The sequence below is a fragment of the Anopheles maculipalpis genome, chromosome 3RL, assembly GCF_943734695.1.
Source record: "Anopheles maculipalpis chromosome 3RL, idAnoMacuDA_375_x, whole genome shotgun sequence".
In the NCBI taxonomy this organism is placed as follows: Eukaryota; Metazoa; Arthropoda; class Insecta; order Diptera; family Culicidae; genus Anopheles; species Anopheles maculipalpis.
The window spans coordinates 21,537,424-21,564,951 of NC_064872.1; the positions used below are offsets into that span (position 1 = coordinate 21,537,424).

The 27,528-nt window shown below is 41.3% G+C and overlaps 2 protein-coding genes across 3 annotated transcripts in view; both read right to left on the bottom strand.

Annotated features, from left to right (window-relative positions):
- The window catches only part of LOC126565597 (60S ribosomal protein L34), a 364,763-nt gene that overhangs the window by 145,480 nt on the left and 191,755 nt on the right, over positions 1–27,528 (bottom strand). The gene's annotated exons all lie outside the window — the stretch shown is intronic.
- Positions 20,816–27,528, bottom strand: part of LOC126565304 (uncharacterized) — a 43,404-nt gene continuing 36,691 nt past the window's right edge. For both annotated transcript variants that reach the window (XM_050222469.1, XM_050222470.1), the window contains exons 3-5: positions 21,740–21,876; positions 21,472–21,648; positions 20,816–20,990 (exon numbers count right to left, since the gene is read on the bottom strand). In XM_050222469.1, the coding sequence (XP_050078426.1) occupies positions 20,872–20,990; positions 21,472–21,648; positions 21,740–21,876 (433 nt within the window). In that variant the 3' untranslated portion in view covers positions 20,816–20,871. The remainder of the gene's footprint in view (positions 20,991–21,471; positions 21,649–21,739; positions 21,877–27,528) is intronic.

The following is a 27,528-nucleotide window of genomic DNA, read 5'->3' on the forward strand; positions in this document are numbered from 1 at the left end:
TCCAACCTTACTTAAAACTCCACTAGTGTGTTGAGCAATTTAATGGATTTGAAGGTATTTGAGGGAGGTGGGAGCAGTCCTTCACAATAAACTCTTCCCATAAATTCTAACAGCGACTCATCAAATGGAGGCCTTTCGGTGAAAGGTTTGTATACTTCGAGATGTACACCTTCCATGAAGAAGCTACGCTTGTTTAATGTGGCCAAAACATTACGGGAGGTGAGGTTCGGTTGAGTCACGTACTTGAAATCGGCAGAACATTCAGAAGAGGTGTGTGTGTGTGTGTGTGCAGAAAGGGTGAGAAATGATGGGCCGCTTGAAGAAACTAAAACCCCGCAAACGTAACAACATACGGAGTAAGTTCAACACTATTCCACGTTGATGAAGACGTAAATGAGATTATGGTGACACATTGCGGTGTGAAAACGAGATTAATTAGGGTAAATGTTTAGCGTGTTTGTGCGTCCCTAGACACAGTTGAAATGTAGCTGAAATAGTAGAATGATATCTGATTGCGATCTTGATACAATTTATTTTATTTTTTGTTTTTGGAAATAGTCGACTCGAAAGAATTCAATAATACTATAGAACTGACCTGATTATAGAACTGATTTTTTAGAAACTTATGTTCAAAATTGTTGAAGATTTCTTACTGGCGTTCGTAAGGAAAATTTTTTGCTTGTGGCCTTTATACATCATGTGTGACTGGGTCATGGAAGATTAACGTAATGTCGTACAGTCATTATCGTTCTCTCGTTATCAATATTTATTTTATAGTAATGGAATAGCAATAAATCGAGTACAGTCTGTCAGAGTCTGACAGTCTGACAACTGTTATAACCTACCCAGTATACCTTAAAGTTCAGTATTGCTAACTTGTTAGACCCATACTCGACTATTGCTTTGTTGTATGGAGTCCGGTTACCAATTCATCGGTCGATCGTGTTGCAAGTGGACAGAGATCTTTTACGCGATATGCTGAAAGCAATTTATCGAGAATCGACTACAAAACGCTTCCGAAACGTGAGCAAAGATAACAGCTGTTAGGACTCGATACCTTAGCTAAACGGTAAAGTGTATCCCAAATCATATTTGTTGATTCCCTTATGTCGAACGCTGTTGATGTTCCTAGTTTTGTTCCCAACTCGTTCCCTTCGTCCTTATTTTCCTCTGCTCATCTCCACTCGGCGTATGGTTGTACTTGTTTGACCATCATATTGTTTTATCGGACTTTCCGATCCAGAATGGGTGATAATAATTGAAGTAACGCGGATGTCATTGATATCGTTGGCAAGGCGACAGCGAAGGTGTGTGAGGCGTACACCCGACTGAAATGTGAAGCAGCAAGAATTGGATTGATGATCAATGTGACGATGTCGAAATATCTGCTTGCTGAAGGCTCTGATCGAGATAGAGCCCGAGTGGGAAGCAGCGCGTTAGTCGACGACGACAACCTCGAGGTGGTAGAGGAGTTCTGGTATCTTGGGACTGTCGTACCTTCGAACAACAACATGTTAGCAGTGACATCCGGAGAAGCCTTGTTCAGGGGAATTATGCCTACTACAGCCTTCACCGTCTGCTGAGATCCAGAAGACTTCGAGACTGCACGAAATGTGAGATATATCGCTATACGTAGCTGAGCTATACGGAGAACCGGACATCCTGACGGTTGAAAAGACCGGCAGGATGCGTCTGGGGCATATTATGAGGATCATGCTCCAACAAGAAGGTATTCGTCAGCGACCCCAAGTTCGGCACGAGGCGTCAGCGAGCAGAGCGAGCTCGTTGGCTGGATCAGGTTAAGGGAGATCTGTCGGAGACCGGGTCGGCCCACATGGATGGGAAGCTGCAGCCAGGGATCGAGTTTCCTGGAGATCTATTGTTGACCGGTCCATGTCACGACGAGGTGCTCTTTAAAAGGTCTAAATCATAGGTCTAAATATTGTCCAGTGTAACGCTTTAGTATAAACATTATTGTTCAGCAATAAAAACTATCATTGAATAAAATATTGTACTTTTAAACCATAAAAGAGCTACTACAATAAGGAGCTGTATGAATTCCACGAAAATCTCGCCATCATACAATTTATAAGACTTAGAAAAATTGAAGACTTTTGTAAGAGATCAAGTAAGTAATAAGAATTTTAAGTAAAACCTTAATAGTCTAAAGAACTCCTTAAGCACGTCTTGCATCTCTTATAAAATTATAAGTTAATTATTGTTTGACGATGCTCATCGCTGCTCGTGATCTTAAATATCCCTTAACGAAACATGAGCTTTCGTTGTTAAGCCAGAACATTCAATATCAATTGAGAGTTATAACTTCTTGAGTTCTTTAATTACCTACAACAAACGAACAGTTAATATAAACAACAAGCTAGAGAATTATACCGAAAAAACTTATGCTAAACCCGTAAGATCCAACCTCCTTTTTCATACTATACAAGTCGCTGTAGAGCTCTCATTGAGCCTCTAAAATAGAACTTGGTTTTAAATGGAAGTTGGCGTTTTCTATTTAAATCCTATTTTTGCCAAGAATGTTCAACAGCAAAAAAAAAAAAAATTCAATAACCTTTAAACAATGGGACACACAAGTGGCCGATCCATCACATTGAATAGTTAACACAGTGTGATTGCACAGCCACGAAGTGGCACGGAAAGCACCAGGAAGACCTTGAAACAATTTAAATAGTCATTTTTTCAGTAGTGAAACAAGGCAACATTTTATTCAGCAAGTCTTTAGAAAAAGAGAAAAAAGTTCAATAAAATTTCTTTTCTACTGTCTGAAGTTGTCGTGAAGCTACACAAGGTCTGAAAAATAGCTGCCGAACCTCACAGCAGCCCATGTAAGCTATTGAATAGCGTTTCATTCACTAAACCTTTTCACTACCATATACAAAGGAACAATCATCTCACAAACAAGGGTGATACTATCAGACATTTATTTTCTCCCCATGTGAAAAAAAGCGTTACAATTCCATTTATTTTACGATAATGGACGCAAACTTCAATTATCAAATTAATTTAATAGAGTCAAAAAATTACTCCGATAGCAGTAAAGTGAGCAGTAAACATTTTCATTATAAATAATCGAGAAAATTTTCCATTCTTTCACCTTTCACACAGTGGAAGCTTTGAACGCTTAGTGTATCGATGAAAGCGATAACGATGGTTTGTTGCTAGCTGGTTGGACAGTTTTGTGGTGGGACAACAAACATTTTCCCACCGGACTGGCAGACTCTAGCCGAGGAAGGGAAAGCACACAATCGCATCCAATGACCACGGTTAGCACTTTGGTGAAATCGATTTTTTCACCACTTCCACGCACACAAACACACACGCATCATGAAATCGATGGTATAAAGTTTTGCTTCTTTCGATCCGAGAAGGGTGATTCAGTTAAAACTGAAAAGTGCTTATCGTAGAAGGAATAGTAAACAGTGGATACGAATAGTCGGGAGGATAAACGGACCCGCCAAAAACCCCATGGAATGGGGGTATCGTGGCGGATGTAAGGGTGTGCGCTTCCGGAGGGAGTTGCAGGCGGCCACTTTTCGACGCAATAAAACGTGATCAAAGAAGGTGATGGGTTTTTATTGGCATGCCTTGGGGCATTCCTTGAGAATTCTTAACGAACCCGGCACTGCTGAATGGGCCGGCTGTTTGGGTGTTTTGGGGTGGTCGTGGAAGACGAGATAAAGCGACGCACATCCTGCAGCGATGAAGACGTACATCCTTAGGAGATATCTTTGCGTTTATTTGCGTCTTGTGCGTTCGAGACGAGCAGCTCGGCTGATGCGACTGATCATCGTGATGGGACTGGTGCATGTTTTATGCTTGCTTCTTGACCCGTCCTGGGTGCCAGGTGAGCAAGGTGGAGGATGAAAATGGTTGCCGGAACTCATTCGTACGCACCAGCGACAAAACGATGACAACTGTCGCAACGATGTTCTTGGGCTGAGTGACACGGGTTGGGTTTTTTGGTGCAGTCGTTAAATTGAATCGGTTTCCATCGGTGGGTGTCTCGGTCGGTTGCAGACAGCAAGCATCTATAAGGCAGTGGGTAGCTTTCCGGCAACCGTTCCGATCGAGTCGGCTTTACACGCATCATCGTAAAGTCATAATAGATTTCCATTGAATTCTGTTTCGGTTTAGGTTAGTGGTTCCTACAGGTGTTTGGAAGATTTTCGTGGAAAACAACATATCTTGAGGTTGTTTGAATTTGAATCACATATATAACATTTATCTTGGTGTAACCGATATGTGGACGAGTGTTTTCTTGGAAGAGTAATTCAAAAGGGAAGTGCTCATTGTGTGAATCGACTGCCGTTTCATACAACTTGATCAACCTGTAATTGTTTAAGTACAATCAAAGAATATGTTCTTGGAATAAAACTTGATGCGAAAGCAAATAACGTAATGATTCTATAGAAATAATAGCAAAACCATGGAAGCGACCGAATTGCATTCTGCATTCAAATGTAATTTTGAGCAGCAAATCAAGCTCTTGAGTAAAGGGGAAACGCCTAAAGCTATGCTATTCACATGACACATTCGATCGATTCGTGTTAGATACGGTGGAAAAGGGATTTGGAGAACAACTTTGTGAAGTTTTTCTTGTTCAAGACTTCAGAGAGGTAAAATACTTAATTCGGAAACATTTAACAAGATTCTTAAAAGATTCTTAAACTCATATCTCTTATGCATATGATGGAATTGTTTGTTGTCGATGTAATGCTTTTTGAATTTGATTTCTAAATGATCCCGCAGATATATTTTAAATCATTTAATTATTTAATCAACTTAAGATTTCAGCTGCTCAGTCTGCCTCCAGCTTCCGTAGCGAAAGGACGTGTTTCGCTCGAAAGCGTCTTTACGGATCATTTGTATACGGCAGAAAGAGGCTATTGTTCTCGAGTGCGAATGCGTAGTCAACGCGATTACCCGTAACGCACCTATCGGTGTCTCCGTCTTACTCCGATATTCGTGCGGAGAGTGTACCGTTACTTCTATCGATCGAGTGGCGATCGACGTGTGTTCTTGTGTTGTGAGTGTGTGTATCGTTGCTGCTGATCGTAGCGATAAGCAAGCGTATCAACGCAACGCTATCGCTTTGATCGGCGCTTGTGCTACAAGTTAGTGTGTGTGTGTGTCGGTGTGTGTTTATTTGTGCATCGTGTGATACGGTAAGTGTTACCCCTTTTTTTTATCCGCTCCGTTGTCTCCGGCCCTACCATGGCGGTAGAGCAGGATGCTTCCGACTCCGATCGGGAGAATGATCACTCGAAAGAAGTGAAAAGAAAGCCAGGGCGTCCCAAGGCTGCACCAGCGGCAAAAAAAATTGCCTTGGACGAAAGGCCTTCGACATCGAAGGCCACTTGTAGTAGTGTCACTTTGGCAAAGAGTGCCCAGGTGACAAAAAGTGCCCCGCTGACAAAGGGTGCCCCGCTGGTAGCAACTAACGAGCCGCTATCAGAACACCGAGCGCGTGCTTACCCGCCGTCGTGGGAGGGTAAGCCAATAGTATATTTTATGCCGCGAGTTAAACAACTCGATGTAAGGACGATCGCGGCATCGTTATTCAAAAAGTACCCGGGCGTTGCCGATGTTTTTCGGATGCGCCCAAACAAGATCAGGGTTACCGCAAAGGACCGGGCTCAAGCCAACGTCATTGCGGCTGACCCAGAATATACGGAGCACTACCGGGTTTATATTCCCGGTAGTTTGGTTGAGGTTTCCGGCGTAATCGAGGATTTCGATTACCCTGAGGAGGAAGTGGTGCAATTGGGCTTTGGGGTTTTTCAAACCCCGAACTCGCCCAAAATAAAAGTGCTTGAAGCAAAAAAGCTCTTCAAGCTTGATGCTTCAAGCAAGCCAGAAAAAAAATATGTCCCGACCTCCTCAATCCGGGTTACGTTTGAGGGTACGGTACTCCCGCAGGCCCTCATTCTAGAAGGCCTCCGGATACCCATTAACCGGCCGTACGTACCAAGGGTGGCAACCTGTTCCAAGTGCAGTCAGATTGGACACGCTGAACCGTTTTGCACACGTAAAACATGCTGTGGTAAATGTAGAGGGGCACATGCCACCGAGGAGTGCAAAGCTCCCTCCCAAAAATGTTCGCATTGCCGGGACGAGTGGCACGAGGTAGCTTTGTGCCCCGTGTACCGAAAACTCCAAAAGGAGCAGACTAAAACAATATCCGAAAGGGCACGCGGATCGTACAGCGATGCTCTAAAGGGAGCAAATGCATCAAACCCTTTTGCTGTTTTGGGTACAGATGCAAATGGCAAGTCCAGCCCGACTGCACTCGAACAGGTGCCATTGAGACCGGTGAAGAGAGTACCTTATAAAAAGGTACAAAGGAAAGTCCTAAGGACAAAAACTAAATCCTTGGCACAACAGCGTCTCGCCAAAGCTAAAGCTTCCACCCCAGTCCAAAAACGAGATGCTGAACATCCCATTCCCGCTCCCCAAATTGCCAGGAAGGAGCCCAAGAAAAAGCGATCTCCCCGGACCGAAGCCCCTCTGGAAAGCTTGGCTTTTCCAACCGGGGGTTTACCGAAAACCCCTACCCCGTCCCTTTCCGAGATCCTAGAGTCACTCCTCATGACCCTCAACCTCCCGCAGCACCTGCACATGATCGCTACTTGGGCCCTTCCTTTCCTGAAGGGGATGATCAAACAGTGGCTGGCCCAATGGCCATGCTTGAGCATGATGGTCCGATTGGACGATTAATTCCTCCAAGGGCTACCATCTTACAGTGGAACTGTAGGAGTTTGCTTGGCAAGCTAGACTCCTTTAAAGCATTAGTGGGCGAGCACAACTGCGATGTGTTCGCCCTCTGTGAAACTTGGCTATCGGAAGAAATTAATCTTACCTTCCCTGGATATAATATAATCCGTGAAGATCGCATTACAAGGGGTGGGGGAGTACTAATTGGTGTTCGAAAGAGTCACGCTTTCAACAGAATACCTACCCCTAGGCAAGAAATGATCGAAACTGTCGCAGTCAAGGCAAAAATTAGCGATCTTCACGTGACAATTGCATCCATTTATATCCCCCCGATAGCCAACAATGAAAAAGAAAAAATTGAAAAGATCAAAGAGGATCTTGGAAATTTAGCAGCGGTCTTGCCTGGACCACTTTTGATCCTGGGAGATTTCAACTCCCATGGAATCGACTGGGGCTGCGATAAGGATGACATTCGCGCTCCAATTATCCGAGACATCTGCGACAGATTTGGGTTTTCAATCCTCAACTCAGGAGAGGCAACTAGGATGCACACACCGAAGAGTAGGGCGAGTGCACTGGACCTGTCTCTATGTCCATCAGCGATGGCCCTGGATTTTAGTTGGAAGGTGATCCAGGACCCTATCGGCAGTGATCACTTGCCGATAGAAATTTCCTTCATCAAGGGAGGATGTCCAGGAGGTGGAATCCCCGTTAAATGTGACTTAACGAGGAACATCGACTGGACGAGATACGGTGAATTAGTAGCCGCTTCGCTTTCTCTTGACTTGGAAGATTTGTCTCCAGTTCAGGAGTACGAAAAACTTGTTTCAATTATAAACAAGTGCGCTCTTGAAGCCCAAACAAGGCGCTCCCACCAAGCAAGGACATTCAAAAAACCTCCCACTCCTTGGTGGGACAAGGATTGCCAAGCGGCTTTTAATAAGAAGCGGGAGGCGTTTAAAGCATTCCGGGACACGGGCTCAAGGTCTTTATATGAAAAATATAAAGGACTGGAGAGATCGTGTAAAAACCTGTTGAAGGCGAAGAAAAAGGGTTATTGGCGCAGATACGTCAATAACCTAGACCCTTCCGCATCACTTAATTCGCTTTGGAGGATGGCTAGAAGGATGCGAAACAGCAACAACATCAACGAGAGCGAAAGCTTTTCTGGCGAGTGGCTAAATGAATTTGCCCACAAGCTTTGCCCTGATTTCGTTCCTGCGCAGAACTTTCATCAAAATGCGCCTGGCAGTGACCCTATCATGGACTCACCGTTCACTATGGTTGAGCTATCGCTTGCTCTCCTTTCAAGCAAAAATTCTTCCCCAGGCCTGGATCAGATCAACAGCAAACTGCTGCAAAATCTTCCCGACATGGGCAAGAAACGTCTGTTAAGAATCTTCAACGATATGTTGGAGTTCAACAGCGTCCCGCAAGAATGGAGGGAAGTGAAAGTTGTCACTATTTTGAAGCCTGGCAAACCGCCATCAAGACACGATTCATATCGGCCGATATCATTACTTTCGTGTCTGAGAAAACTCCTTGAAAGGATGATTCTTTTACGGTTAGAAGAATGGTTGGAAACCAACAACCTTCTCTCAAGTACTCAGTTTGGTTTTCGTAAAGCCAGGGGTACTAATGACTGTTTAGCGCTTTTGGTGACTGAAATAGAGCTTGCCCGTGCACGCAAGCAGAACATGGGGTCTATCTTCCTTGACATACAGGGGGCATTTGACTCAGTTTCTCCATACAAACTGAGTCAAAAGTTAGAAAATGCGGGCCTGGGACCAAAGTTGAATAACTTGTTATTCAACCTTTTGTCGGAAAAAGCTATGAATTTCAACAATGGTCACGTGCAGTTAAAACGGACCAGTTTCCATGGACTAGCACAAGGGTCCTGCTTGAGCCCACTGTTATATAACTTTTATGTTAGTGAGATAGACTCTTGTCTAGCGCCAAACTGCAGTCTTAGACAATTGGCAGACGACGGCGTTATATCTGTTGCAAGCAGAGACGCCGACGAAATACAACTGGCTTTACAAACCACTCTGGATAATCTTTCCGAGTGGTCTGAAAACCTTGGTATCAAGTTCTCTGCAACGAAAACTGAGATGGTAGTCTTTTCTCCTTTTAGCGACACGGGAAAAAACAGGGAGAAAAGGCTATATGACCCGAAAATTGATGTCTTTCTGTATGGTGAAAAGATATCAATTACCGACAATTTTCGATACCTTGGTGTATGGTTCAATTCTAGGCTAAACTGGAGTACTCACTTCACCCGTCTGGTGCAAAAATGCAGTAAAAGAATCAACTTTCTAAGGACAGTCACAGGATTCTGGTGGGGCGCACATCCATCAGATGTCCTGAGACTGTATAAGACAACGGTACTATCCGTATTGGAATATGGAAGCATATGCTTCCATTGGGCATCCAATACGTTGATACTCAAGCTAGAAAGGCTACAGTACCGCTGTCTTAGACTCGCACTAGGGAGCATGAAATCCACACACAACATGTCCCTAGAAGTGATGACCGGAGTGACGCCGCTCAAACTACGTTTTGAAATGCTGTCGCTTCGCCTTCTAGTCCGTTGTTCAGTATCAAATCCCTTGATAATAGAAAATTTTGAAGCGCTTCTAGAGACAGGTTCTAAGAGCAAAATCCTCAAGATCTACGAAGATTTTGTTGCCCTACAAGTGCATGCTAGCGCTCCACAGGCATTAAATCGTGCTGCCCTTCCTGAGAACTACAGTTCCATTTTAGTAACAGATTCCTCATTGCACGAGGAAATTAAGACCATACCTAATGATCTTCGCCCGAGGGTAGTTCCGGGCATTTTCATGAACAAGTATGGTCATTTAGACCAAATAAGCCAGTACTACACTGATGGATCATCCTCTGAGGAGGGCACTGGCTTCGGTGTTTTTAGCGAGTTCACCGAGGCATTTTTCAAATTGAGGCAGCCATGTAGTGTTTACACCGCAGAGCTAGCCGCAATCTTGTACGCACTATCGATGATAGCAGCGAGACCTTCGGACCAGTACTTCATCTTCACTGATAGCCTTAGTGCTATTGAAGCTCTGAGATCTCCGAAGGCTGTTAAGAGTCAGGATTTCCTTACCATAAAAATCATTGAACTGCTTGGCTCAATGTTCGATAAGGCGTATAGGATCTCGCTAATTTGGGTCCCTTCTCATTGTGGAATTCCCGGCAATGAGAAGGCAGACTCACTGGCCAAATCAGGCTTCCAAAAAGGCGCTTTTTACGACCGACCAATCTTGGCCCAGGCGTTCCTTCGTTTCCCACAGCAACTTTCCCTGTCTCGCTGGCAGAGCATGTGGGAGGCGGATGAACTCGGGCGTTTTCTCTTCTCGATCTCTCCGCAAGTGTCCCTGCGGCCTTGGTTCGATGGGCTCTCTGTAGACCGGGCATTCATACGAATGATGTCTCGACTGATGTCGAATCATTTTGCGTTGAATGCTCATCTACAGCGTATAACTCTGGCTCAGACAAAAGTGTGTGGCTGCGGTGACGGATTCCACGATGTGGATCACCTTCTGTGGTCCTGCGTGGAATTTGAAACCGCAAGACCCTCCTTGTTGAGCACAGTCGAGAATATCGGCAGACGACCGGGTACAGAAATTAGAGAAGTGTTGGCTACCAGGGACCTTCTCTACATGAGGATCATCTTCCGATTCGCCAGAGACAACGGTCTTGTCCTGTGATTTCACATCCCAAGTATCCTTCCAATCCTTATTCGTATTGCCCACTTCCTTTTTTGTTAAATGTTGTGTTGTCTAGGTCTTAAGCGTATTTTTTGTAGTGCCACGGGTGATCCGATGACTGGGCAACAGCACTCGAGGGCGATTCCAACACTGCCGTAAAAGGGAGGCAGGCGTTGTTCAAAGTGCAGTGTTCTCCACTCCAGTCCAGTTTTGGCACATTGAGTTTGACAATGTTGGCGTCGGGTTCGGGGTGTTCGGCGGGTTCAGTCTCGGGAGTAGTGAAGTCGCTTTCGCTGCTGCGGGATAGAGCTTGTCGATCATCCTTTGATTGGACGTTGACTAGATTGAGCTTGGAATGTCATTGCTGGAATGCACTGGAGAACACTGTACGAAGACAAATAAATGTGCTGTCTAAACAATATTTGTTTGTTTGTTGCAGTCCAGACCAATCCACAAAGGACAACAATAGAACGGCCACATCACCACTATAGCCGGAATTCGGATGTAACCAACCACCATCATCACAATAGACACAGCAATAGCCCCGGACCATCAAAACTCACAACAACCACCACTACATCATCATCATCATCATCATCATCATCATCAGCATCATCAACACCATCACCACAACCATCCACAACCGAGTATGCCCGGGATAAGGCAAATAATAGGGAGGAAATGCCTTATCAATATGATTGTAATTTTTTTTTCAACACAAGCGGTGTTGACAATACGGCATTGGACCGTCATAATCAATTGTAAATAAATAAATAAATAAGATTTCAGCTGCTAATGTATTTTGTTATATGTTACTGAACAAGTCAAAGCTATCTTTGAGCTTTTCCATGGGTTTTCACGGTGTCCCAAATAAGTTGTATTGCGTCCCACAATTTTTAGATAGTTTGTTTTTTGTTCTTTCCAAATATTCTTATTGCTTTTCCTGTTATTTGTATTTTTATGCTTTTTAATGATTTCCGATGTATGACTGATTCTTTAATAATTTTCGAACACCTCTCTTCATTTGAGATTTTTGGAACACCAAAAAATTAATTAAAAGACGCATAATTTTAATCCCGTCTTTTCATAACCACATCGTTCGTCATCAGCCGTTCATCTGCCAAGTTTTTTTTAATTTTATTGTAAAAATTACAGACGCTAGGAAAAATTTAAGATGATTTCAATAATAAACGATAAATGGTAGAAAAAATCCTAGGGGACGAAAGCTGCAGTAAAAAGCATCGGAACGACACGAAAAATATATGAAAGAGCATCAAGAAACCTTGAATTCATTATCAAGCAAAAATATTCGGGCAGGCATAAAAAACTCGCGGATACCATGTTTGTTGTAAATTAATAAGAAGCTTAATGCATATTTAATAGAACGATTGAAACGTACGAGTGTCTTTAAAAACTAAGAACACCTCAACATTTAGCTTCTTCCAGAAATGCCAAAGCACATTCGTTATATTTTCATATAAACAATATTTGTCAAGAAATGGAAATAACGTTACATACATTACATATCAATGTGTGCTGTAAACAAAAAATCTATGCGCTAAAGAATTTCCTTCCGTTGAAGCACCATAAATAAAGGATCGCCATTTGTAATCCCACCAATTTATTGCCCAGCTACAGCTTCCTCAAAATCCCCAGTACGTCCACAAGTTAGGAAGGAAAGCTTACTTATGCTTTAAATTGTTTTTTCTTCTCAGCATACCTATTTGTTACTCTGCTGCTGCTTGGTGTTCTTAGCTCAAGGTTCCTGCGCTACGGGAGGAGCGCTATGATAAATGACCGTGATGGTAATATTGAAAGCCATGCTTCGGTGCCTAGCCCACCACAAGCAGTAGCTGGCAACAAGTACTTGAAGTGCTTCAAGGTTTCCGAGGACATGAAGTACCTCGTGCAGATCGTCCTGTCTATGGCAAAGACAACCCACGGGAGAGCAATTATTTTTTACTGCTAAATCTTAATCGCTCTCCATGTTCGGCGAGGGAATTTAATGTGTGGCCTTGGACTTGAGGCTCTAGCTTGGATGCGGCCCTGGGATCTGTGGCCGGTTTGGTGGTTTTCGTCTCGTCATACACATTAAGCTTTTTCGTGGTCATTCAGTTGTAATCTAGTACTAGTGTACTTTAGCCTGTGTTTTGTGTAGGGAAAAAGTTTTTCCTTGAACTTTCGTACTGACCTAGGCAGTGGATATGGACAATAAACTCTCTAGTTTAGCTTTCTACTTGGTATTCTAGCTTGTTCGAACAGATCTTTACTTGTATATGATGGTCTTTCTTGAGAGCAAAACCTCTTAACACAAACACCAATTAAAAAGGGAAATAAAGCCAAAAAACACACCCAAGCACACACAAAACGAAACTCAAATGAAGTCAATGGATGGAAAATTTAATTACGATGGTAAATTAAATTTTGCCGAAAAACAACACATCATCCAACTGGGATGCCATGCTTCAGATGCTTTCACACAACAGCCGACAGCCGACCCCGAGGGCCATTTGGCAACCTGTCGGCTGCCTGTGTTGATGATGGTTGTTGGTGTCGGCCAAAGGGCCAAAAAGGCAAGGTCACACCGGTAGGAATGGAGCGGGTCACGGAATTGCGGTCTCTGGTGCAAAAGTTTTATGAGCATAATATTCGAATGAAGATGTTCGCCAGAAGTGCAAAGTTTAATGAAGGTGAAACGATGAAATGGACGCGATCGGTACTGATAAGCATGCCAGTGGATTGGAGCGGTATGCAGTGTGGGGATCACAGTTGCGTGAGGTGGAATGAATTGAATGGTTTTACTTTGAAGTTATATTTTTGTGTTGGCAGAAGGAAAGCAGCGTTTTATTTTGTGTCAGCTTAATTATGGAGTACGGGGGCGTTGTAGCGTACTGAAATGATGCATCATCAACAGAATTTAGAGGGAAGTTTAAATTAAAGTAATGAATGAATTAAGAAGTTGTATAATTTTACGAAAAAAAACATCAATTACCTAACAAATTGCATACTTTAAGGCTTTGGTAAATATTATTTGTATAAAAGGAGATTATCAATAATTATCAACAATTCAATGCTCAATACATTGAAATAATGGCAGCAGCGGTGTAGGTCTGGAGGACGGAATGATCGGGGTGCAAGTCCCATTCGAATCGTTTCTCTGTAGTGGGGACCGGCTATCCTAATACGTCTTGATCAGTAAGTCTAGTAAGCCATTAGATTAGGCCGGCATTACTTAACAGGACGTAGAGCCAAGAAGAAGAAGAAGAAGTCAATAGAAAAATTAATTACAATCATTCATGATGAAATCCAGCATAGAAATGACTGTTGAACTGTACGGATCAATTACTAGGTTCAAAAATAAGACAAAAAGGACTAGTAGAGATTTTTACAGACAACGCGAACAGATTGAATTTGCCAGTTCGAAGAGTGGCTTTAGTTTAAATTAATAAACTGGAAGTTTATTTTTATTTATATTCTCGTCGATATTTTTTATTCTTTTTTTTAATTTTACGTTTAAATTTATTGACTGATTTATCCTCACGCTTAAAATGTATCTATCTTAGCGAGCAACATCATTAGACGAAGCTCATTGTTGTAAAACTTTAAATCTGTAAGACAAATTGCATACTTTTAGGCTTTGCCGGTAGAATTTTATTATAAAAGAAGATTGATTGAGAATGAATGTCAAATGTAATCTTATTAATTCCATTTGTAATACTACAATCATTGCGGACACAGTAGATATGCAGATGTTTATCTATAAATATTAAGTTAAACAATAAAATATATGCACAATGTTGGGCGTTAAATAATAGCATGAAAGAAGGTTTAAATCGATAACGTATTTAACCTGATGCACAAATATTATATCACAATCATTCAATTAGAAGTTTTTTTTCCTAAACAAATCAATTTACTCACCATGGAACATCCCATCAGGAACGAACGTTTGATTACAGCATTAAAAGGCTGAACAGGTTAGCTATTCGGCCGTGTACCTTTACTTACCATCGATGCCTTCAAATGACTAGTTAAATCAGCTATCTGCTACCCGTTCACCGTTCATTAACACTAATTAGTTTAGCACTCGAATGCTAGGCAACATAATTGAAAGTGTGCTCGACGCAGCAGCAAAACACAGTTGCAAACAGTTCCAGGAAGCGAAAGGATTAGCGTAGATAAAACTACTTCTCAATTGTGTTTGTGACTGCAACAACAAAACACTCGAAGACTGCTCGTTTGAAATGTACTTTCATTTTATTGGGTCTCGTTTCTGTGTGCTTTTTTTCTGTATATTTTGGTTTTGTTTTGCACGTAATTGATTTGATTATACAGTTTGCGCTTTGCTGTCAGCAGTACATATGGATGCTGGTTTTTTTTTGTGGCTGTGTTTTGATCATTTTATATTTTTAATCTACAATGTCGGTTAAAGAAATGGTAATTTTTGCAATAACTTTCTCTTGTGTCTTTGATTTGCTTTTGATGTTAGCTTGTTTTTTTTTTTAAATTAGGTTTACCTTTCGTGCTGTGAATTTTTGTTTTTATTTGTTCTGTAGGAAAAAAATACAAAACACAAGCTGCTCGATAAAAGGGGGTTACAAAATGACCTTTTATTCGGTAGTAGTAATTTAATGTATAGTAATCAGTCTTAGGAAAAGGGAATTCTTTTCGATGAAAATGTATTTGAAATTGAGATTTCCTAATAGAAAATTTAAGCAAATGAACAGTTCAGTGGGGAAAAGCAACCTTTCTTGTGCGTGTTTGTTTACTTGTGTGTTCACGTGTGTACGAAATATTGGTCCACGAAATAAGACATTATATATCTTGTTTTGGTTGGCTGTAATTGGGCTTGCCTTTGAACCCATTTTTGCCATAAATGCGTCTGTACGGTAATATAAGGTGTGTCAGTGAGTGAGTGTTATTGCTACGCACTGGAACATAATTTTCCTCAGAACATGGTTTTCTATTTTCGGTGTACATTTGTATGTCACACAAACACTCTCGCAAAACACTGTTGAGTGAGTGTTGCTCGAGTCTTTTTAGCTTATTTTTTCCTCATTTGTGATGTGTGATGGAGCAAAGTGTTAGTGTTTTCCGTTCTGCTCCCTCCGCTTATTGGTGTACTGTGGTTTCGTGTTGGTTGAGTATAAGTGGGTTCCTTTTCTGTGTCTGGGTGGTTGTTTGCATGCTGAAACTTTGTTTAATTGTGATGAAGTGAAAATATGCATTTTTATACATCTTCTATATATTTTTCCTTTTTTTTTGTTCTGTATAACTCTTTTTAAATTCATCTACTTTGATTGGTGTTACAGGCTTTTGATGTTATGTGCATGAACAATGTTGTTCATTCAATTTACCTTGATTGTGTTACCAAACACAAGATTCATTATAATCAATAAACGAAATTAAATAATACTAACCACATGAAGGAAAAAAAGTGTGGTTTATGTTTTACATCGACCGACATTTTAAAAACATAAAAAGGCAAAATGACTATTGCAGAGTGTTTGTTAGACGTATGGCATAAATAGCGATAAAATATACATCAAAAACATGCATAACAAAAAGTTTCTTATTATTTTTGTCTTGCGAGTTCGATATATGATGTTTGTGTGATATAAATTGAATTCTTCAAACAGGTGATATAAAATTTAATACCGATTTTTCTGGGTGTTTTTTACTATACTTCTATGTGTGTACGGTGTTTGCGCAATACTTCGTATCGTACATGATCAACCATTTTCTACAGGATAAGCTACATCACTACACCATACAACACTACTTTACTATTATTACGACATTTGACAGTTTGAGTGCTCCTGAATGTATGCAAAACTCAAAACAAAACAGAACCATCTCTACGTAACTTTTATGTTGCATCAACATTTCTCATCATCCTTTACCACGCCTGCGACACGAGCGAGAGTCTATGCGTAACACGCTTTTGCGTAATATATGTTCTTTTCCATATTTGTTTCTTTTTCGGTTTTGTTCAAATTGACAAACAGGACATCTATATCACAGTTATCACTAAACTTATTAACTTAAAAGCGCACCACACCGGCCACACATCCTCCTTGTCCCGAGCAATGGTGAACACAACTGCATTGTACCACATTGTGGAAAAAGGATCACTTAGAAGAGTAATTGGATGAAACGAAGTGAATTAAATTGATGCCTGCTATATTTCTACTTCTATAATACTTATGGATGTTCTACGAATTTTGAAGATGCACTAGTGTTAGTTATGTTTTATTAAAATATTTTGTTATAATAAATCAATTTTCTTATGTTTTAGTGATTCGATTTTTGTAAGTGTGTCGCTAAGAATGCTGTGGTTTAGTGGTTTTCCTTTGCTTCTGGTGAATTTTGGTTTGATTTTTTTTTTCTACAAGTGTGTAAATGTGTATGTGTGAGCGTGTTTGTGAGTATTTCAGTGCATTTAAAAATCGCATTAAGATTTGTTGTAACTTTTAATCTTTAATTTTTAACCTAGCCACAATAAAAGGTTTGATTCTGCCATTAAGATTAACATCATTTCAATAGCATGAAAATCGATTTTACGTGCTATCAATGTTCCCTACGTTTAATGAGAAAAAACAATAGTTTTCTAATATAAATTTTGACTTTACATATTTTTCAAATGCTTCGCATTTACTTTTTCATGCAGTTGTAGCTTTAAATGCCACCCTAGAAAACTCCCAATGGTGAGAAATATTTAAAAAAAACTGATAAAAATATACCAAATATATTGCTTTTGTACATACAATCTGAACCGTGTTCTTCACCTTTTCAATTTTATCTTTTTAGGTGGTTGTTGTTTCTTTTATACTTTTACTGCTAAATATTATTTTTCTATTCCATCGTAACATACCTTTAAGGGTCATTCGTTTACAATAATGAATTTTGGTAAATGCAGTGACTTATGTTAAACGTTTCTTCATATTTTGATTCCGCTACTCAACGATCGTTTTAGGTTCTCTTACATTATGTTTCTATAGTATTCGTTTGAAAATCGTAGTTAAAAAGCTACGTAAAATACTAATGGAAAAACAAACAAAAATTGAATTTAAACTTTCCCTATCCCACTCCGCTACACTACCAATACAGCCAGGGATGAAGAAAAATCTCCATTACAACGAACTATTGACAAAACACACACTCCCAACAGCATTTCATGCATTAGTCAGTGGATGTGAAATGAAGCAAAAACACCCATTCGCTAAACATTAAAATTCACTTTTCCGGCCCCAAATTGAACCTCGATTGTGTAACTAAAAGCATCAAACAGGCAGCTGCCGATCAAATCGTACACAACAGAAAACCCGCGCGCGCGTGCTAATTCTAATCTAATCCAATATTTACGCCGATCATTAGGAGGTTATGGTTATTGAAATGATTGTTGCTCTCGCCCGGAAACCAGCCTTGTCGGGGGACGGAAATGCTTTAATGAAATCATTCTAGGTGGGAATGGGATGGAGTGGTCGGGCAGGTGGTCAATGAAGGATAATATTTTTCCGCTTGATTAAACTTCCATTAAAAGCTTCAGCCCGAAACAGCGAAACGAGCAACAAATGAACATCGGTTTCGGTAGCATATTAATGCGGTCCGCTGAGGGGCTGAGGGCCAGTTCTCTTGCTCGCGTTTGGTAAACAAATGCCAACATACAGCGAACAAAGTCTCAAATCGTTGGGCGGTAGGGTGGCACAAAATGTTTGCTTTGCTGCACGGTTTCATTGCCGTTGGCATTTGATTAATGATTATGATTCAGTATTCGGTATTGTGTGGGTTAAGGCTGCAAGTTAACCTTTTTCCCTTTTAATCTTTTGTGTACTGGTGTACTCGTGCTTGGTAGTTTGGCGTTTATGAAAGCCGAAAACTCTCGTTTGCTTATCAAGCATCTTCAATCAATTTGATGCACCATTATGAAACAAGAAGCGGAAGTGTGATAGCGTACACACAATTAGTAGGAGAATAAAATCGAGCGAGTTATTTTTATTTTCCATCTGGAGGATTGATTATCGGTGTGGGTGTTTTTGTTATTCTATAAACCAATTATCAGTGGCTTAAACCAACGCACACACTTTATGTAGCCAGTGTGAGCAGTGGGACAAATAAAAAAAATCTTCTTATTCATCATGAAAATACTAAAATAGCATCATAGTGTGGTGGAAAGCCCACACGTTGGCATAATTACGAATCAGATTAGAGCATTAGATGAACGTACATGCCGAGCATCCAGGTGGAGATTATCGGCACCAGTTATCGACAGGGGCTTTTTTTGAGGAACAATGGAACATTAGCTGACATTTAATTATGTAAATAATACACACTGAGCGCATACATTACTGACACGCTGTGAAAAGCTTTGTATCTATTTTGCTTGTTACGCTTAGCCGTCATAAAACAGGATGCTATAGGTGCTATAGGTTTTTTAGGTACGCTAGAAAGTAACGAAAGTTTAAAATACGAACGAAGAAAAAAATTCGATTTCGTTCAAAGAATTTGGCTCAAGTTTGTCGCCCGGCTGGAAATATAAAACCACTTTCTTCAATTGCTTATTGCTTGTCGTCTTTGTTGCTTGTGTAAGTTGGGTTTTGTCTTGATATCAGTCGGTTTTGGGAAGAATTACTGAAATATGAATGTAAAAAACATATAAACTCATCGAGAATTGGCAAACACTTACAAAGATATTGTCCTAACTGTTACAAGACTATGAAAGTAAGGCCACTGCTTGAATTAGACGTAGCTGACACACATCGTGAGGGAAAGTAATAAACATTTTGAGACGGTACTTGACGAGGAGCCAAATCATCCTGAAGATAAGCTTTTTTTAATTTATTTACTATCAGCCAATTCGAAAAACAAACGTAGCTGTAAACGTTAAATCAGAACATAGCACAATCAGAAGATTACTTATGCTGTTTATTTAGGTGATTGGGATTAAAATATAGGAGATTTCTTTCAGACAGCGCATTATGCAGGTATTTTCACTGGATTGCTCGTAAAGATTTTGTTTTTTGATAATAACGAACTAGCGTTTTGCCAGGACTGAAGGGAAAAAAGTATTTAAAAACCTTATTATTCTCACAAAATCCACCAGGACCAGGGATCGAATACCGTCCGAGCCGAATCCAGTCATATGACAAGGCCGGTCTTATGGTGTAACTAAAAGCTTAATAAAAACATATTCCAAAACACGTTCCGTACTTTGTTGCGCACCCAAAAGCTAAAACACAACTTTTTCATCATGTCGAACACCAGATCCAGAGAGTTTGTTGAAAGTTATCGTCATCCAATAAATCAGACAGAGGAAAGTTTTTATTAGCTGCATAGCAGAAACTATATTAATCTGCAGCGAACATCCACATCATGATGTGCATGGCGCTTGAATGAAATGGCTGTTGTTATGACGTACGTTGTTATTTTATTAAAACTGTTTTGTCTACTTATCTTCCCATCCCATGGCTGTTTGGTAACGTTGGGCGGAATTGACCCATTTTAATCAATTTAAGTTATGCTTAAACTCAAAATCAAATTTTGAATGCATTTCATACGTTTCCTTTAAATCATGTTCGCTTACTATCGCCTTAAGCGAAATTTCTATGGCATCAGATACGAAAACGGTGTCACAAAAATGGAGCCAAAAATAAACTTTTCATCAGGACTCGCAGGGGTTCGCACATTATTCCGCGCTATACACGGTTCTCTACTTGCTCCTACGGTAAAGTTATCCTTTTCAGGGCGTTAGAATGTGTGCGAGTGTGTGGTACTATTGGTGCATTGGTGCTCACACTGCTTCCGTTACAGTCCGATGCACTTTCTATTGCCGCAATGTATCAGCCTGCCTGTAGGAGCGATTGCAAGAGCCTATCCAGCATCTATTTTTGTCAGTATCAGCCTGGAAGAGGCCATTTCGTTTTGTTTTTTCCTCTCTGTGTGTTGAACATAGAACCCTCCATGCTCTACCGTTCGGTTTATTTCTTCCGTGAACCCTCATACACATACACACCGGCTGTGGTCATCGTTAACCGAAAAAAGAGCCACCGGAAGTATGCCTACAGCTCGGTGCAGTACCTTACCCCAGGATGCGCTTCGCATCCAAACGTCAACGATACTTCGTTTCCGGATGTGCTGTGATTTCGACAGTATGATGCAGCTGAGGATTTGAACCCATCAATTGATGGTACCTGTGAGTGATGTAGCGACGAAGAGATCCTGTTGTTCGGTGGGCTTTTGTCGAAAGGGAACCCAGAGCTGGCCATTTGGTCATTGTTGTGTGCGAGACCGACTCTCCGGTTGGGGAAGTTGCGGTTGCAATGCGAGGAATGGGCCGCCTGAAGCCTGCGGCCTGATCCGACATGATCAAGCACATGCACACGCACACATTTGGCCGCAGTGTCGTCCGCATTCATAGGTAGTTGGGCCGCGACACGCAGCACAGCAGGCCCATGTTTTTGTATAATGATCCGCGCCGACGTTTCGCTGGCCAGGGTCCGTTGATTTCGGTCGTGAGGGCGATTGTTCGCTCTGGAAAGGATTTTAGACGAGATTTTGAGGAAAAGGGCATCGAACAAAATGCGTTAATCCTGGTAATATCCAGTCACAAAATAGGGTTTCATAAAAGTTAAAGGGGATGCTTTGTTCATCCCATTGCATACTTTTAGGCGGTAAATCTTAAATGGAATATTTCAAAGTATAGAGGTAGATTTGGAAAGTGTATTAAAAGGTCATCATTGTCGTCACCAAAACTATCAGCAAACCTTTTTTCTCGTAATCAACTTAAAAAAATCTAACCTTATAGGGAAACAAAAAAAAAAGCTCCCTACACTATCAAAACCATCCATTCACTTAAACGTAGATAGCTTCTTTTCTGTGCCCAATCTGTCAGTAGTACCCAGCAGACTTTCAAATAGCGTCATAACCCACCCATGGTGATGGATGGGGCTTCGTTTTGCTCGGATTGATTCCTCAAACACGCACGTCATTGGGCGTCCGCACTAGTACGTACCTAGGTAGCTTTCCTGCTGTGGCATAAACTCCTGCAGCTCCTGCAGTATTCGGGCGATCTCCTGCGAATCCTTGGTAATGCTGCACAGCTCCTCCTGATTGAAGTCGGGCGTAATTTGCTTGCAGAGCAGTATCTGACTTATCACATTGCCCAGATTTGACGGGCCGGCACGGTTTTCTGGAACGAGAAGAAGATGGAGGAGTTGGACGAGTAGCAGGTAAGCTGGAAGCACTATCCCGAAAGCAACGATGTAGGTCAACGAACTTACCGTAATAGCCGGACATGTCCATCGGTATTACCTGCACCAGCCGGTGGCTTTTGATTAATTCTCTTAGAAATAGTTGAGCAAGGTAGAACAGCAGCACCAGGTGTGGGTTATCGGTAAGGATGCCCTCGGCAATGGCGCTGTAAAGAGCAAAAAGGGGCGAAATTTAGGCGAAGGAGTACAAAACTATGTTGCCCACGAAAAACTGCTGCTCAGCAGTCAGCAATCGATACCGGTTCATTCTTTTCAGGTCCGCTATAAAACCTCGTACAAACCATTCAGGTTTGTATTACCCAGGATTCGATCGATTGATCGATCAGTTAATTAGCGCCCGATTCGAGAATACAGAGATTAAAATGGAGCACAAAATGTCCTTGCTTGTTTGTGCACACTCTGTTGAAACCATGGGTAAATCGAAAAGAAAAACTAGTTTGCAAAATCCTCATTTTCATGACCGGCATCGTTAAACACCAGGCGTTCGGCCATGGTCCGACCATGAAACACCATGCGTCTCCATCACTACCACATGGAGGGTGGCTCTATTCTCTCTTCAATCAATAGCGACCGATCTTCATTTTGCACCGTTGGCCTTCATCCCAGTGCCACCAGCCAATGTGTCTGAGCGACAATAATTTTTGTTCTATTTTTCGTTTTTTTTTTCAGTGCTTGCTTCCCGGTACGCTTTACGTTGACACAGATTTTTTCAACGGTAGTGGTTCAAATTGATCTCATCTCGAAACGAAACGAATCCCGCGAACCATTACTAGCCATCCTCCCTTTTGTGGGTGTACTACATCACGTACATGATTATCATCGGCTGGCGAACGTGTGGTAAAACGGTTGAACGATGCACACTGTGTGGTAGTGCTCAGTTAACCGTACTGTGGCAGCCGGTTTGAAATTGGACTTCCTTTAAGCGGCGTTAGCATCCTAATTGGGTTACAGACGTTAAGCTTATGAAACGTGCGATTTAACAAAGAGATTTTGCAAAACAAACACCCTCAATTGAGAAGGAAACTGTAATACAGAAAATCGATTTGTGGTTTCGACAGTGCTGTGTGAGCTCACAGTGTGGAGAGAATTAATTAATGGTGTTTGTTCAGCTAGCTTCCTACAGTTTATTGCAGTTTTAGTTTAAATCAACTCAAATAAGCTAACAGCTCGCTCTATTGGGCAACTGATTAACTTCTCACTGTAAGCAATTAATTAGTAATATTAATAGAAGACAAATCAGCTAGAAATGCTGGTCAAACTTAATCATGATAATTATTTCAAGGGGCAGCTCGGTCACATCGTTTACGTTCATGGGATTTGTCTGCTCATTATGGGCTGCCCTACCGCAAGACTTTTTTCCCATACCAAAGGAGCATCTTCACGCAACGAGCAAAAAAGGAAGAAAAGAAAATCACTTCCAGCTATGTTTCTGACGCTTGTTTACTTAGTGTGTGTGTGTGCGGATGGTGTGCGTGTCTCAGGGATGCAATAATGTCTACAGATTATTAGGTTGTTTCTGAACTCGAAGGGACGAAACACGTAATATCTTGGGAAGTCTCGTGAGAGTAAACCTCCCGTTGGTCGATCCACATCAGACTTTCACTTGGAGCACGCAAACATGCTTTTTCGAGAATAGACATGTTCTTTCCATTTTGGGAACGTCTTAAAGTGTGATAACTGGGTGAAAGGGTAAGATGGCGAAAGAATCGTGCAGTGATGGTTGTGGCGGCCGTTCGCCTAAATGTATTTTCTTTGCCCGCACGGGGATGGGAGTGGGTTTCTTGAGCTGAAAGTCATGTTTTATGCACTCGCAAGCAACATTTCCTAGCTAACACTGTTTTGCACATTATCGAAAATAAGGTGGATGTTTATTATTTGGGAAGAATGCGTGTTGCATGCAGAGTTAAAATTAACAAGAGTATAAATGATGTGTCCTATGTTGTTGACAGAATCAACCGAGTATGCCCGGTATAAGGCAAAGAATAAGGAGGAAAAACAAATTATTAATATGTGAAAATCTACTCAACACAAGCGGTATTGACAATACGGCACTGGATCGTAATAATCAAATGTAAATTAATAAAATAAATGTTGTTGACAGAATAATTTATTGTTCAAATTTTATTAGACTTAAATTTGCTTTAAGTTTTCCACAAACAATACATCGATTTAAAGTGTTATGCGATAAGCATAGAATTTATTGTTGGTTTTCACAGCATAGAACATACTCACTGCACAGAAAAAAAAGAAACCTCTCACCGCATCATGCAATGATAATTGATTCAATGCAACAGCCTCATCTCATCAATTAAAAAGTGCAATTAGTGGGCAAAAGCAATTTACTGCATGATTTGAGTGCATCGCTTAATGTGCTAGCACATTGATTCATTAGTTAATAGATTTGTTTGAAATGTTACCACACAATGCCCTACTCCCGAAGCTGCACAGAACGTGCGTTTGAATGTGAATTTAAACGTAGTTAGTTTATCTTTGCAAACCGGCTGATTAAATCGCTGTAATTCGTTGGCAAATATTCCACAAAATGCTGTATTGCTGCTGATTCCATTTTTATTTTGTTGTGCTCCTTTTTTCCACAGCATGTTGCCATTCGTTTGCGAATCATTTACTATCTCGAACGGCACAACACAAAGGCAGCCTCTTTAATTGAATACAATCGATAGGCAGTCCCTAGTCGGCGCACTGGGAACGTTAATGAGCGCGAACAAGGTATTCCACCCGGGAAATAGGGTGCGTTCCAGTGAAACACCGTGCCCGTCTCTATGGCACAGCACCGTTTAAACACCGTGCCCGTCTCCATCCACGCACCATGAAACACCATGCGTCTCCATCAACTCCACAGGGAGCTGTAGAACTGTTGGCGAACCAGTAAAATCTTCAATCAGGACCACCAGTCGTGCTTCTGCTCCGTCCCGGTAATGATCACTCTACGTGTGTTATTTTTTTTTTGTGTTCGCGCACGGTCGGTAGGTATGATAAAGGCGAAAACAATATCGTTGCTTGATAGGGATGATGCGGATACACGTTTGCCAATCAGTTTCCTCCCGATTCCGAGGTTCAACCGATCTCATTCTAGGCGAAGCGTATCGATTCGCTTGGTTTTAATCTGCTACTCTAGCTCAAAAAGCCAGGAATTGAAGAATCGCAACGCGGTAGATGAAGAACAGTATAACCAATCAATTCCCCATTCCTTCGTGGTTGGTTTCATGCGATGTGTGCGTACGCGCGTGTGTGTAGCCACTCATGGGTGTAAATGATATCGACTTTTGAACGGGCATGGTAGAAATGAACGATTGAAGTTATAAAAAAGGGGGAAAAATACACGGAAGATGTGATTTTTACTTCCCAAACCCATCTGCTTGAATTATTCGCTTGAGTAGCTTACGGGTGTTCTCATACATGTAGAGTGCTTTTTTATACCTTTGTTCCTCGTATCGATAGCACTAGTGAAGGGGGTTTTATTTTCAGCACAGAAGAGGAAGCAAAAAAATTAAAGAGAAGCGGAACTGTTACACAGCAACGCACGTGCGAGCACGTTTGGATGGAGATTTTTTGTTGTTATATTATTTCGAAAGAATTGATTAGAATTTCGTACAGCTCGCGATTCCTATTTGGCTTTGACTGCTTTGAGGAAAAGTATGCAATGATTAAGTTAGAGCCGTAATGACGACGTAAAACGGACGGTTGTTGAAAAGCAAATGCTGTGTCAGATCGAAGACAATCTCGAAACGTTTGCAGCTACGAGCAGCATAATAAAAGGAACGAACGTCAAAATGGGAAGTGTGGTGTTTGGAATTTTTAAAACCTAATCATACTTATCTTCGTTTACACTGATGGGCTTGTTATCGTTTCTCACCTTTTCCAACAATATGCATTGACGACGGTACGGCTTGATTTGATTACTGAAGTTTCCGTTCCGATTTATGAAGCCATACTGCCAACATTTGTTTTGTTTGTCAAAGCATCTTCAAGCGGCACACCAGCAATGTTCGCGTGTGCTCCGTTCCGGAACCGGAACACTCATCCATGAAATGGTAATTTATTGCGCCGAGAAGCTGAATACGGTGCGCCAGCCCAGTGTCGAAAAACAATTTACCGGTAAGCTTATGAATTTACGAGGCATTAGCAGGATGTTGCCTCTTTCATTCGCCACCGTCACAGTATTTGTGTTTCGGTATCGGAAAATATGTATGTACAGGTATCAGGATAGGAAAATACGGCAACAAAAAAGTAACGGAAGACGTTCATAATTAATGTACTTCATTAAGCGTGGTTGAGCTTAGGTTTTCAAGGGTCTATATCATGTGTCATGTGGGCATTGCATACTAGCGTTTCCGTTTAGTTGGCGTTTCAGTGCTGTACGTTGTGTGTTTTTTCGGGAATTGAAGAAACTTTTTCACCTTATCCTCTACTTGTAAACAACCCATAGGAACCCTCGTCAAAGTTTAACGCATGTGCTGGCAAGAAAACTTTGAAGATTTGCAGTATGACTGAGTGTAGAACTAGTTTGGGGAGTTTAAGGAAGCGTAGAAGCCCCAGCAACCGGTTGTAAAGTGGCTGATAGATAGCGTACTCTAAATATTACTCGTTAAGTTTTTCTTTAAGGATATGCAAAATGACGAATTGACAGCGATAATGAAATGAAATTAATCCTAGCTTGTTCAAGGTGAGCTTATTGGTAGCGGGAGTTCCACTTCATTACATAAAAAATGGTTTAAATCTTGTAAAATCACAAAATGAAAATCAATGGTACATCAATTCACAGCTTGCACGGTTCTATTTCCAAAACCGAACACAGAATACAATTATCGGTTTGCAAAGACTCACAGCCGCCTGTTCACCACCATCAAGGTTGTCAGTTGTCATTCGTTGTGGTCACAGATGATGTGCCATGCCATTGCGGTCGGTTGGTAGGCTTTGTTCTTTGTCAGCTCAAACCACATTAGTATGTAAAACATTACTCATTGCGGAATCGAAGTTCTACTAAGTTTAGGGTAAAACGTGGCACATAAATTAGCACTCATTTTGCAGCTGCCGAACAACACGGAAAGTATATAAAAAAACAAACGATCAGATGAAAACTGAAACGTAACGCTACCAACACGTTACGGGATTAGCACGTAACAGGAGAGTAATTTTAAAGGATAGTTAGAAAGCTTGATTCGATTCGAAAATAGGAGTTGTTTCGAAAATAGGTGAAAACGGGTAATGATCGGGTTCGATTCCGGGCGCACTAATGTTCACGACGAGGAGAGAAGTGGCCGACCGTCGGTCTCGGATGCGATTGTTCAAGCAGTGGAGGCAGAAATGCTCAAAAACCGCCGTGCGACAATTAGGGACTTGGAAGAGAAGCTTGGAGGAGTGTGTAGCAGCGAAACAATCCGTCATATCCTTGTGAACAACTTCACAGATTACAAAGTTTCTGCCCGATGGGTGCCGAAACAGCTCAGAAAGAGGTCAACACCCAGGCGCGAGGCGGACGGAGAGTGGTATTCTGCCGACATAGACAAGTTCATCGTGCGGATGCGCAAGATGTTTGAAAAAAGTGGCGATTATGTAGAAAAGTAGCCAAGACCTTGGCTTTTCCAACGGTGTATCGCTTTTTGTAAATAAATGTCATTTTCTATGAAAAAAAAAATATGAGACCTTACTTTATTGTCAGCCCTCGTATAAAAGGAACGTGCGAAGGGCAAACTTGCTGTCTCAAAACCAAGAAGATATATCACTTTTTATGAAACCCTGCAGATTGTTCACATGTAATAGATTTCCGCGCAAAGCTT